At 47.3% G+C, this 14528-nt stretch overlaps 1 protein-coding gene across 1 annotated transcript in view; it reads right to left on the bottom strand.

The window, feature by feature from the left end:
• LOC138467370 (uncharacterized) overlaps nt 1–4305 on the bottom strand; it is a 174418-nt gene extending 170113 nt beyond the window's left edge. The window contains exon 1 of the mRNA XM_069607331.1: nt 4301–4305. Coding sequence (XP_069463432.1) covers nt 4301–4305 — 5 coding nt within the window. The remainder of the gene's footprint in view (nt 1–4300) is intronic.
• Between the last annotated feature and the right edge of the window lie 10223 nt (nt 4306–14528).

Here is a 14528-nt window from a genome sequence, read left to right on the forward strand (position 1 = left end):
AGCACTGGATAATGGCATAGCTTCCTTGTAGGATCTGAGAGGTGAACTGCACGTCATGAATGCAAAGCTAAAGGTAGTGGTAGGAATGAACGCAGCACTGGATAATGGCGTAGCTTCCTTGTAGGATCTGAGAGATGAACTGCGCGTTATGAGCGCAACGCTAAAGGTAGCGTTGGGAATGAACGCAGCACTGGATAATGGCGTAGCCTCCTTGAAGGTTCTGAGAGGTGAACTGCATGTTCTGAGTGCAAGGCTAAAGGTAGCGGTAGGAATGAATGCAGCACTGGATAATGGCATAGCTTCCTTGTAGGATCTGAGAGGTGAACTGCACGTCATGACTGCAAAGCTAAAGGTAGTGGTAGGAATGAACGCAGCACTGGATAATGAAGGTTCTTGAAGGTTCTGAGAGGTGAACTGCATGTTCTGAGCGCAAGGCTAAAGGTAGCGGTAGGAATGAATGCAGCACTGGATAATGGCATAGCTTCCTTGTAGGATCTGAGAGGTGAACTGCACGTCATGAATGCAAAGCTAAAGGGAGTGGTAGGAATGAACGCAGCACTGGATAATGGCGTAGCCTCCTTGTAGGATCTGAGAGGTGAACTGCACGTCATGAACACAAAGCGAAAGGTAGCGTTAGGAATGAACGCAGCACTGGATAATGGCGTAGCCTCCTTGAAGGTTCTGAGAGGTGAACTGCACGTCATGAACGCAAAGCTAAAGGTAGCGGTAGGAATAAATGCAGCACTGGATAATAGCGTAGCCTCCTTGAGCACATCATGAACGCAAGGCTAAAGGCAATGAGCAGGAATGAACGCAGCAATGGATAATGGCTTAGCCTCCTTGAAGGATCTGAGAGGTGAACTGCGTGTCATGAACGCAAAGCTAAAGGTAGTGGTAGGAATGAACGCAGCACTGGATAATGGCATAGCTTCCTTGTAGGATCTGAGAAGTGAACTGCGCGTCATGTACGCAAAGCTAAAGGTAGTGGCAGGAATGAACGCAGCACTGGATAATGGCGTAGCCTCCTTGTAGGATCCGAGAGGCGAACTGCACATCATGAACGCAAAGCGAAAGGTAGCGGCAGGAATGAACGCAGCACTGGATAATGGCGTAGCCTCCTTGAAGGTTCTGAGAGGTGAACTGCATGTTCTGAGCGCAAGGCTAAAGGTAGCAGTAGGTATGAACGCAGCACTGGATAATGGCGTAGCTTCCTTGTAGGATCTGAGAGGTGAACTGCACATCATGAACGCAAAACGAAAGGTAGCGGTAGGAATGAACGCAGCACTGGATGATGGCGTAGTCTCCTTGAAGGATCTGAAAGGTGAACTGCACGTTATGAGCGCAAGGCTAAAGGTAGCGGTAGGAATGAACGCAGCACTGGATAATGGCATAGCTTCCTTGTAGGATCTGAGAGGTGAACTGCATGTTCTGAGCTTTAAGGCTAAAGGTAACAGCAGGAATGAACGCAGCACTGGATAATGGCGTAGCCTCCTTGTAGTATCTGAGAGGTGAACTGCACGTTATGAGCGCAAGGCTAAAGGTAGCGGTAGGAATGAACGCAGCACTGGATAATGGCATAGCTTCCTTGTAGGATCTGACAGGTGAACTGCATGTTCTGAGCTTTAAGGCTAAAGGTAACAGGAGGAATGAACGCAGCACTGGATAATGGCGTAGCCTCCTTGTAGGATCTGAGAGGTGAACTGCACATCATGAACGCAAGGCTAAAAGTAGCGGTAGGAATGAACGCAGCACTGGATAATGGCGTAGCCTCCTTGTAGGATCTGAAAGGTGAACTGCGCGTTATGAGTGCAAGGCTAGCGGTAGGAATCAACTCAGCACTGGATAATGGCATAGCCTCCTTGAAGGATCTGAGAGGTGAACTGCACGTTATGAGCGCAAGGCTAAAGGTAGCGGTAAGAATGAAGGCAGCACTGGATAATGGCATAGCTTCCTTGTAGGATCTGAGAGATGAACTGCGCGTTATGAGTGCAAGGCTATAGGTAGCGTTAGGAATGAACGCAGCACTGGATAATGGCGTAGCCTCCTTGAAGGTTCTGAGAGGTGAACTGCATGTTCTGAGCGCAAGGCTAAAGGTAGCGGTAGGAATGAATGCAGCACTGGATAATGGCATAGCTTCCTTGTAGGATCTGAGAGGTGAACTGCACGTCATGAACGCAAAGCTAAAGGTAGTGGTAGGAATGAACGCAGCACTGGATAATGGTGTAGCCTCCTTGTAGGATCTGAGAGGTGAACTGCACATCATGAACGCAAAGCGAAAGGTAGCTGTAGGATTGAACGCAGCACTGGATAATGGCGTAGCCTCCTTGTAGGATCTGAAAGGTGAACTGCTGTTATGAGTGCAAGGCTAAAGGTAACGGTAGGAATGAACGCAGCACTGGATAATGGCATAGCCTCCTTGTAGGATCTGAGGGTCGAACTGCAAGTCATGAACGCAAAGCGAAAGGTAGCGGTAGGAATTAACGCAACACTGGATAATGGCGTAGCCTCCTTGTAGGATCTGAAAGGTGAACTGCACGTTATGAGCGCAAGGCTAAAGGTAGTGGTAGGAATGAAAGCAGCACTGGATAATGGCGTAGCCTCCTTGAAGGATCTGAGAGGTGAACTGCACGTTATGAGAGCAAGGCTAAAGGTAGTGGTAGGAATGAACGCAGCACTGGATAATGGCGTAGCCTCCTTGAAGGATCTGAGAGGTGAACTGCACATTATGAGAGCAAGGCTAAAGGTAGCGGTAGGAATTAACGCAGCACTGGATAATGGCATAGCTTCCTTGTTGGATCTGAGAGGTGAACTGCGCGTTATGAGCGCAAGGCTAAAGGTAGCGTTAGGAATGAACGCAGCACTGGGTAATGGCGTAGCTTCCTTGTAGGATCTGAGAGGTGAACTGCACGTCATGAACGCAAGTCTAAAGGTAACAGCAGGGATGAACGCAGCACTGGATAATTGCCTAGTCTCCTTGAAGGATCTGAGAGGTGAACTGCATGTCATGAATGCATGGCTAAAGGTAGCGGTATGAATGACTGCAGCACTGGATAATGGAGTAGCCTGCGTGAAGGATCTGAGAGGTGAACTGCACATTATGAATGCAAGTCTAAAGGTAACAGCAGGGATGAACGCAGCACTGGATAATGGCCTAGTCTCCTTGAAGGATCTGAGAGGTGAACTGCATGTCATGAATGCATGGCTAAAGGTAGCGGTATGAATGACCGCAGCACTGGATAATGGCATAGCCTACTTGAAGGATCTGAGAGGTCAACTGCACGCCATGAACGCAATGCTAAAGGTAACAGCAGGAATGAACGCAGCAATGGATAATGGCGTACCCTCCTTGAACGATCTCAGAGGTGAACTGTACGGCATGAATGCAAGGCTAAAGATAACAGCAGGAATGAATGCAGCACTGGTAATGGCATAGCCTGCTTGAAGGATCTGAGAGGTGAACTCTAAGACTTGAACGCAAAGCCAAAGGTAATAGCAGGAATGAACGCAGCACTGGATAATGGTGTAGCCTCCTTGAAGGATCTGAGAGGTGAACTGCACGTTATGAGAGCAAGGCTAAAGGTAGCGGTAGGAATTAACGCCGCACTGGATAATGGCATAGCTTCCTTGTTGGATCTGAGAGGTGAACTGCGCGTTATGAGCGCAAGGCTAAAGTTAGCGTTAGGAATGAACGCAGCACTGTGTAATGGCGTAGCCTCCTTGAAGGTTCTGAGAGGAGAACTGCATGTTCTGAGCGCAAGGCTAAAGGTAGCGGTAGGAATGAACGCAGCACTGGATAATGGCATAGCTTCCTTGTAGGATCTGAGAGGTGAACTGCACGTCATGAACGCAAAGCTAACGGTAGTGGTAGGAATGAGTGCAGCACTGGATAATGGCATAGCCTGCTTGAAGGATCTGAGAGGTGAACTGCACATCATGAATGCAAGTCTAAAGGTAACAGCAGGGATGAACGCAGCACTGGATAATGGCCTAGTCTCCTTGAAGGATCTGAGAGGTGAACTGCATGTCATGAATGCATGGCTAAAGGTAGCAGTATGAATGACCGCAGCACTGGATAATGGCATAGCCTACTTGAAGGATCTGAGAGGTCAACTGCACGCCATGAACGCAAAGCTAAAGGTAATAGCAGGAATGAACGCAGCACTGGTAATGGCATAGCCTGCTTGAAGGTTCTGAGAGGTGAACTCTAAGACTTGAACGCAAAGCCAAAGGTAATAGCAGGAATGAACGCAGCACTGGTAATGGTGTAGCCTCCTTGTATAATCTGAGAGGTGAACTGTACGTCATGAACGCAACGCTAAAGGTAACGCAGGAATTAATGAAGCACTGGATAATTGCATAGCCTCCTTGAAGGATCCAAGAAGTGAACTGCATGTCATGAATGCAAGACTAAAGGTAACAGCAGAAATGAACGCAGCACTGGATAATGGCGTAGCCTACTTGTAGGATCTGAGAGGTGAACTGCACATCATGAATGCAAAACTAAATGTAGCGGTAGGAATTATTGCAGCACTGGATAATGGTGCAGCCTCCTTGTAGGATCTAAGAGGTGAACTGCACGTCAACAATGCAAGGCTAAAAGTAGCGGTAGGAACGAACGCAGCACTGGATAATGGCGTAACCTCCTTGAAGGATCTAACAAGTGAACTGCACATCATGAACCGCAAAGCTCAAGGTAATGGCAGGAATTAACGCAGCACTGGATAATGGCGTAGCCTCCTTGAAGGATCTGAGAGGTGAACTGCACGTCAAGAACGCAAGGCTAAAGGTAACCGCAGGAATTAATGCAGCACTGGACAATGGCATAGCCTCCTTGAAAGATCTGAGAGATGAACTGCACGTCGTGAACGCAAGGCTAAAGGTAGTGGTAGGAATGAATGCAACACTGGATAATGGCGTAGCCTCCTTGAAGGATCTGAGAGGTGAACTGCACGTCATGAACACAAGGCTAAAGGTAGCAGTAGGAATGAACGCAGCACTGGATAATGGCATAGCTTCCTTGAAGGATCTGAGAGGTGAATTGCACGTCATGAACACAAGGCTAAAGGTAACAGCAGGAATGAACGCAACACTGGATAATCGTGTAGCCTCCTTGAAGGATCTGAGAGGTGAACTACACGTCATGAATGCAAGACTAAAGTAACAGTGCAAATGAACGCACCACTGGATAATAGCAGAACCTCCTTGAAGGATCTGAGAGGTGAACTGCACATCATGAGCGCAAGGCTAAAGGTAGCGCTAGGAATGAACACAGCACTGGATAATGGCGTAGCCTCCTTGAAGGATCTGAGAGGTGAAGTGCACGTCATGAACGCAAGTCTGACGGTAACAGCAGGAATGAACGCAGCACTGCATAATGGTCTAGCCTCTTGAAGGATCTGAGAGGTGAAATACACGTCATGAATGCAAGACTAAAGTAACAGCGCAAATGAGCGCACCACTGGATAATGGTGGAACCTCCTTGAAGGATCTGAGTGGTGAACTGCACATCATGAATGCAAGTCTAAAGGTAACAGCAGGGATGAACGCAGCACTGGATAATGGCCTAGTCTCCTTGAAGGATCTGAGAGGTGAAATGCATGTCATGAATGCATGGCTAAAGGTAGCGGTATGAATGACCGCAGCACTGGATAATGGCATAGCCTACTTGAAGGATCTGAGAGGTCAACTGCACGCCATGAACGCAAAGCTAAAGGTAACAGCAAGAATGAACGCAGCACTGGATAATGGCGTACCCTCCTTGAACGATCTCAGAGGTGAACTGTACGACATGAATGCAAGGCTAAAGATAACAGCAGGAATGAATGCAGCACTGGTAATGGCATAGCCTGCTTGAAGGATCTGAGAGGTGAACTCTAAGACTTGAACGCAAAGCCAAAGGTAATAGCAGGAATGAACGCAGCACTGGATAATGGTGTAGCCTCCTTGTAGGATCTGAGAGGTGAACTGTACGTCATGAACGCAAGGCTAAAGGTAACGCAGGAATTAATGAAGCACTGGATAATTGCATAGCCTCCTTGAAGGATCCAAGAAGTGAACTGCATGTCATGAACGCAAGACTAAAGGTAACAGCAGAAATGAACGCAGCACTGTTTAATGGCGTAGCCTACTTCTAGGATCTGAGAGGTGAACTGCACATCATGAATGCAAAACTAAATGTAGCGGTAGGAATTATTGCAGCACTGGATAATGGCGCAGCCTCCTTGTAGGATCTAAGAGGTGAACTGCACGTCATGAATGCAAGGCTAAAAGTAGCGGTAGGAACGAACGCAGCACTGGATAATGGCGTAACCTCCTTGAAGGATCTGAGAAGTGAACTGCACGTCATGAACCGCAAAGCTCAAGGTAATGGCAGGAATTAACGCAGCACTGGATAATGGCGTAGCCTCCTTGAAGGATCTGAGAGGTGAACTGCACGTCAAGAACGCAAGGCTAAAGGTAACCGCAGGAATTAATGCAGCACTGGACAATGGCATAGCCTCCTTGAAAGATCTGAGAGATGAACTGCACGTCCTGAACGCAAGGCTAAAGGTAGCGGTAGGAATTAATGCAACACTGGATAATGGCGTAGCCTCCTTGAAGGATCTGAGAGGTGAACTGCACGTCATGAACACAAGGCTAAAGGTAACAGCAGGAATGAACGCAACACTGGATAATCGTGTAGCCTCCTTGAAGGATCTGAGAGGTGAACTATACGTCATGAATGCAAGACTAAAGTAACAGTGCAAATGAACACACCACTGGATAATAGCAGAACCTCCTTGAAGGATCTTAGAGGTGAACTGCACATCATGAGCGCAAGGCTAAAGGTAGCGCTAGGAATGAACGCAGCACTGGATAATGGCGTAGCCTCCTTGAAGGATCAGAGAGGTGAAGTGCACGTCATGAACGCAAATCTGACGGTAACAGCAGGAATGAACGCAGCACTGCATAATGGTCTAGCCTCCTTGAAGGATCTGAGAGGTCAAATACACCTCATCAATGCAAGACTAAAGTAACAGCGCAAATGAGCGCACCACTGCATAATGGTGGAACCTCCTTGAAGGATCTGAGAGGTGAACTGCACATCATGAATGCAAGTCTAAAGGTAACAGCAGGGATGAACGCAGCACTGGATAATGGCCTAGTGTCCTTGAAGGATCTGAGAGGTGAACTGCATGTCATGAATGCATGGCTAAAGGTAGCGGTATGAATGACCGCAGCACTGGATAATGGCATAGCCTACTTGAAGGATCTGAGAGGTCAACTGCACGCCATGAACGCAAAGCTAAAGGTAACAGCAAGAATGAACGCAGCACTGGATAATGGCGTACTCTCCTTGAATGATCTCAGAGGTGAACTGTACGACATGAATGCAAGGGCTAAAGATAACAGCAGGAATGAATGCAGCACTGGTAATGGCATAGCCTGCTTGAAGGATCTGAGAGGTGAACTCTAAGACTTGAACGCAAAGCCAAAGGTAATAGCAGGAATGAACGCAGCACTGGATAATGGTGTAGCCTCCTTGTAGGATCTGAGAGGTGAACTGTACATCATGAACGCAAGGCTAAAGGTAACGCAGGAATTAATGAAGCACTGGATAATTGCATAGCCTCCTTGAAGGATCCAAGAAGTGAACTGCATGTCATGAACGCAAGACTAAAGGTAACAGCAGAAATTAACGCAGCACTGGATAATGGCGTAGCCTACTTGTAGGATCTGAGAGGTGAACTGCACATCATGAATGCAAAACTAAATGTAGCGGTAGGAATTATTGCAGCACTGGATAATGGTGCAGCCTCCTTGTAGGATCTAAGAGGTGAACTGCACGTCATGAATGCAAGGCTAAAAGTAGCAGTAGGAACGAACGCAGCACTGGATAATGGCGTAACCTCCTTGAAGGATCTGAGAAGTGAACTGCACGTCATGAACCGCAAAGCTCAAGGTAATGGCAGGAATTAACGCAGCACTGGATAATGGCGTAGCCTCCTTGAAGGATCTGAGAGGTGAACTGCACGTCAAGAACGCAAGGCTAAAGGTAACGGCAGGAATTAATGCAGCACTGGACAATGGCATATCCTCCTTGAAAGATCTGAGAGATGAACTGCACGTCGTGAACGCAAGGCTAAAGGTAGCGGTAGGAATGAACGCACCACTGGATAATGGCATAGCTTCCTTGAAGGATCTGAGAGGTGAATTGCACGTCATGAACACAAGGCTAAAGGTAGCAGTAGGAATGAACGCAGCACTGGATAATGGCATAGATTCCTTGAAGGATCTGAGAGGTGAATTGCACGTCATGAACGCAAGGCTAAAGGTAACAGCAGGAATGAACGCAACACTGGATAATCGTGTAGCCTCCTTGAAGGATCTGAGAGGTGAACTACATGTCATGAATGCAAGACTAAAGTAACAGTGCAAATGAACGCACCACTGGATAATAGCAGAACCTCCTTGAAGGATCTGAGAGGTGAACTGCACATCATGAGCGCAAGGCTAAAGGTAGCGCTAGGAATGAACACAGCACTGGATAATGGCGTAGCCTCCTTGAAGGATCTGAGAGGTGAAGTGCACGTCATGAACGCAAGTCTGACGGTAACAGCAGGAATGAACGCAGCACTGCATAATGGTCTAGCCTCTTGAAGGATCTGAGAGGTGAAATACACGTCATGAATGCAAGACTAAAGTAACAGCGCAAATGAGCGCACCACTGGATAATGGTGGAACCTCCTTGAAGGATCTGAGTGGTGAACTGCACATCATGAATGCAAGTCTAAAGGTAACAGCAGGGATGAACGCAGCACTGGATAATGGCCTAGTCTCCTTGAAGGATCTGAGAGGTGAAATGCATGTCATGAATGCATGGCTAAAGGTAGCGGTATGAATGACCGCAGCACTGGATAATGGCATAGCCTACTTGAAGGATCTGAGAGGTCAACTGCACGCCATGAACGCAAAGCTAAAGGTAACAGCAAGAATGAACGCAGCACTGGATAATGGCGTACCCTCCTTGAACGATCTCAGAGGTGAACTGTACGACATGAATGCAAGGCTAAAGATAACAGCAGGAATGAATGCAGCACTGGTAATGGCATAGCCTGCTTGAAGGATCTGAGAGGTGAACTCTAAGACTTGAACGCAAAGCCAAAGGTAATAGCAGGAATGAACGCAGCACTGGATAATGGTGTAGCCTCCTTGTAGGATCTGAGAGGTGAACTGTACGTCATGAACGCAAGGCTAAAGGTAACGCAGGAATTAATGAAGCACTGGATAATTGCATAGCCTCCTTGAAGGATCCAAGAAGTGAACTGCATGTCATGAACGCAAGACTAAAGGTAACAGCAGAAATGAACGCAGCACTGTTTAATGGCGTAGCCTACTTCTAGGATCTGAGAGGTGAACTGCACATCATGAATGCAAAACTAAATGTAGCGGTAGGAATTATTGCAGCACTGGATAATGGCGGAGCCTCCTTGTAGGATCTAAGAGGTGAACTGCACGTCATGAATGCAAGGCTAAAAGTAGCGGTAGGAACGAACGCAGCACTGGATAATGGCGTAACCTCCTTGAAGGATCTGAGAAGTGAACTGCACGTCATGAACCGCAAAGCTCAAGGTAATGGCAGGAATTAACGCAGCACTGGATAATGGCGTAGCCTCCTTGAAGGATCTGAGAGGTGAACTGCACGTCAAGAACGCAAGGCTAAAGATAACCGCAGGAATTAATGCAGCACTGGACAATGGCATAGCCTCCTTGAAAGATCTGAGAGATGAACTGCACGTCCTGAACGCAAGGCTAAAGGTAGCGGTAGGAATTAATGACACACTGGATAATGGCGTAGCCTCCTTGAAGGATCTGAGAGGTGAACTGCACGTCATGAACACAAGGCTAAAGGTAACAGCAGGAATGAACGTAACACTGGATAATCGTGTAGCCTCCTTGAAGGATCTGAGAGGTGAACTATACGTCATGAATGCAAGACTAAAGTAACAGTGCAAATGAACACACCACTGGATAATAGCAGAACCTCCTTGAAGGATCTTAGAGGTGAACTGCACATCATGAGCGCAAGGCTAAAGGTAGCGCTAGGAATGAACGCAGCACTGGATAATGGCGTAGCCTCCTTGAAGGATCAGAGAGGTGAAGTGCACGTCATGAACGCAAGTCTGACGGTAACAGCAGGAATGAACGCAGCACTGCATAATGGTCTAGCCTCCTTGAAGGATCTGAGAGGTCAAATACACCTCATCAATGCAAGACTAAAGTAACAGCGCAAATGAGCGCACCACTGCATAATGGTGGAACCTCCTTGAAGGATCTGAGAGGTGAACTGCACATCATGAATGCAAGTCTAAAGGTAACAGCAGGGATGAACGCAGCACTGGATAATGGCCTAGTGTCCTTGAAGGATCTTAGAGGTGAACTGCATGTCATGAATGCATGGCTAAAGGTAGCGGTATGAATGACCGCAGCACTGGATAATGGCATAGCCTACTTGAAGGATCTGAGAGGTCAACTGCACGCCATGAACGCAAAGCTAAAGGTAACAGCAAGAATGAACGCAGCACTGGATAATGGCGCACCCTCCTTGAACAATCTCAGAGGTGAACTGTACGACATGAATGCAAGGCTAAAGATAACAGCAGGAATGAATGCAGCACTGGTAATGGCATAGCCTGCTTGAAGGATCTGAGAGGTGAACTCTAAGACTTGAACGCAAAGCCAAAGGTAATAGCAGGAATGAACGCAGCACTGGATAATGGTGTAGCCTCCTTGTAGGATCTGAGAGGTGAACTGTACGTCATGAACGCAAGGCTAAAGGTAACGCAGGAATTAATGAAGCACTGGATAATTGCATAGCCTCCTTGAAGGATCCAAGAAGTGAACTGCATGTCATGAACGCAAGACTAAAGGTAACAGCAGAAATGAACGCAGCACTGTTTAATGGCGTAGCCTACTTCTAGGATCTGAGAGGTGAACTGCACATCATGAATGCAAAACTAAATGTAGCGGTAGGAATTATTGCAGCACTGGATAATGGCGCAGCCTCCTTGTAGGATCTAAGAGGTGAACTGCACGTCATGAATGCAAGGCTAAAAGTAGCGGTAGGAACAACGCAGCACTGGATAATGGCGTAACCTCCTTGAAGGATCTAAGAAGTGAACTGCACGTCATGAACCGCAAAGCTCAAGGTAATGGCAGGAATTAACGCAGCACTGGATAATGGCGTAGCCTCCTTGAAGGATCTGAGAGGTGAACTGCACGTCAAGAACGCAAGGCTAAAGGTAACCGCAGGAATTAATGCAGCACTGGACAATGGCATAGCCTCCTTGAAAGATCTGAGAGATGAACTGCACGTCCTGAACGCAAGGCTAAAGGTAGCGGTAGGAATTAATGCAACACTGGATAATGGCGTAGCCTCCTTGAAGGATCTGAGAGGTGAACTGCACGTCATGAACACAAGGCTAAAGGTAACAGCAGGAATGAACGTAACACTGGATAATCGTGTAGCCTCCTTGAAGGATCTGAGAGGTGAACTATACGTCATGAATGCAAGACTAAAGTAACAGTGCAAATGAACACACCACTGGATAATAGCAGAACCTCCTTGAAGGATCTTAGAGGTGAACTGCACATCATGAGCGCAAGGCTAAAGGTAGCGCTAGGAATGAACGCAGCACTGGATAATGGCGTAGCCTCCTTGAAGGATCAGAGAGGTGAAGTGCACGTCATGAACGCAAGTCTGACGGTAACAGCAGGAATGAACGCAGCACTGCATAATGGTCTAGCCTCCTTGAAGGATCTGAGAGGTCAAATACACCTCATCAATGCAAGACTAATGTAACAGCGCAAATGAGCGCACCACTGCATAATGGTGGAACCTCCTTGAAGGATCTGAGAGGTGAACTGCACATCATGAATGCAAGTCTAAAGGTAACAGCAGGGATGAACGCAGCACTGGATAATGGCCTAGTGTCCTTGAAGGATCTGAGAGGTGAACTGCATGTCATGAATGCATGGCTAAAGGTAGCGGTATGAATGACCGCAGCACTGGATAATGGCATAGCCTACTTGAAGGATCTGAGAGGTCAACTGCACGCCATGAACGCAAAGCTAAAGGTAACAGCAAGAATGAACGCAGCACTGGATAATGGCGTACTCTCCTTGAATGATCTCAGAGGTGAACTGTACGACATGAATGCAAGGGCTAAAGATAACAGCAGGAATGAATGCAGCACTGGTAATGGCATAGCCTGCTTGAAGGATCTGAGAGGTGAACTCTAAGACTTAAACGCAAAGCCAAAGGTAATAGCAGGAATGAACGCAGCACTGGATAATGGTGTAGCCTCCTTGTAGGATCTGAGAGGTGAACTGTACATCATGAACGCAAGGCTAAAGGTAACGCAGGAATTAATGAAGCACTGGATAATTGCATAGCCTCCTTGAAGGATCCAAGAAGTGAACTGCATGTCATGAACGCAAGACTAAAGGTAACAGCAGAAATTAACGCAGCACTGGATAATGGCGTAGCCTACTTGTAGGATCTGAGAGGTGAACTGCACATCATGAATGCAAAACTAAATGTAGCGGTAGGAATTATTGCAGCACTGGATAATGGCGCAGCCTCCTTGTAGGATCTAAGAGGTGAACTGCACGTCATGAATGCAAGGCTAAAAGTAGCAGTAGGAACGAACGCAGCACTGGATAATGGCGTAACCTCCTTGAAGGATCTGAGAAGTGAACTGCACGTCATGAACCGCAAAGCTCAAGGTAATGGCAGGAATTAACGCAGCACTGGATAATGGCGTAGCCTCCTTCAAGGATCTGAGAGGTGAACTGCACGTCAAGAACGCAAGGCTAAAGGTAACGGCAGGAATTAATGCAGCACTGGACAATGGCATATCCTCCTTGAAAGATCTGAGAGATGAACTGCACGTCGTGAACGCAAGGCTAAAGGTAGCGGTAGGAATGAACGCACCACTGGATAATGGCATAGCTTCCTTGAAGGATCTGAGAGGTGAATTGCACGTCATGAACACAAGGCTAAAGGTAGCAGTAGGAATGAACGCAGCACTGGATAATGGCATAGCTTCCTTGAAGGATCTGAGAGGTGAATTGCACGTCATGAACGCAAGGCTAAAGGTAACAGCAGGAGTGAACGCAACACTGGATAATCGTGTAGCCTCCTTGAAGGATCTGAGAGGTGAACTACACGTCATGAATGCAAGACTAAAGTAACAGTGCAAATGAACGCACCACTGGATAATAGCAGAACCTCCTTGAAGGATCTGAGAGGTGAACTGCACATCATGAGCGCAAGGCTAAAGGTAGCGCTAGGAATGAACGCAGCACTGGATAATGGCGTAGCCTCCTTGAAGGATCAGAGAGGTGAAGTGCACGTCATGACCGCAAGTCTGACGTTAACAGCAGGAATGAACGCAGCACTGCATAATGGTATAGCCTCCTTGAAGGATCTGAGAGGTGAAATACACGTCATGAATGCAAGACTAAAGTAACAGCGCAAATGAACGCACCACTGGATAATGGTGGAACCTCCTTGAAGGATCTGAGAGGTGAACTGCACATCATGAATGCAAGTCTAAAGGTAACAGCAGGGATGAACGCAGCACTGGATAATGGCCTAGTCTCCTTGAAGGATCTGAGAGGTGAACTGCATGTCATGAATGCATGGCTAAAGGTAGCGGTATGAATGACCGCAGCACTGGATAATGGCATAGCCTACTTGAAGGATCTGAGAGGTCAACTGCACGGCATGAACGCAAAGCTAAAGGAAACAGCAAGAATGAACGCAGCACTGGATAATGGCGTACCCCCCTTGAACAATCTCAGAGGTGAACTGTACGACATGAATGCAAGGCTAAAGATAACAGCAGGAATGAATGCAGCACTGGTAATGGCATAGCCTGCTTGAAGGATCTGAGAGGTGAACTCTAAGACTTGAACGCAAAGCCAAAGGTAATAGCAGGAATGAACGCAGCACTGGATAATGGTGTAGCCTCCTTGTAGGATCTGAGAGGTGAACTGTACGTCATGAACGCAAGGCTAAAGGTAACGCAGGAATTAATGAAGCACTGGATAATTGCATAGCCTCCTTGAAGGATCCAAGAAGTGAACTGCATGTCATGAACGCAAGACTAAAGGTAACAGCAGAAATGAACGCAGCACTGGATAATGGCGTAGCCTACTTGTAGGATCTGAGAGGTGAACTGCACATCATGAATGCAAAACTAAATGTAGCGGTAGGAATTATTGCAGCACTGGATAATGGCGCTGCCTCCTTGTAGGATCTAAGAGGTGAACTGCACGTCAAGAACGCAAGGCTAAAGGTAGCGGTAGGAATGAACGCAGCACTGGATAATGGCATAGCCTCCTTGAAGGATCTGAGAGGTGAATTGCACGTCATGAACGCAAGGCTAAAGGTAACAGCAGGAATGAATGCAACATTGGATAATCGCGTAGCCTCCTTGAAGGATCTGAGAGGTGAACTACATGTCATGAATGCAAGACTA

The sequence above is a fragment of the Ambystoma mexicanum genome, chromosome 4q (assembly GCF_040938575.1).
Source record: "Ambystoma mexicanum isolate Mex_15411 chromosome 4q, UKY_AmexF1_1, whole genome shotgun sequence".
In the NCBI taxonomy this organism is placed as follows: domain Eukaryota; kingdom Metazoa; phylum Chordata; class Amphibia; order Caudata; family Ambystomatidae; genus Ambystoma; species Ambystoma mexicanum.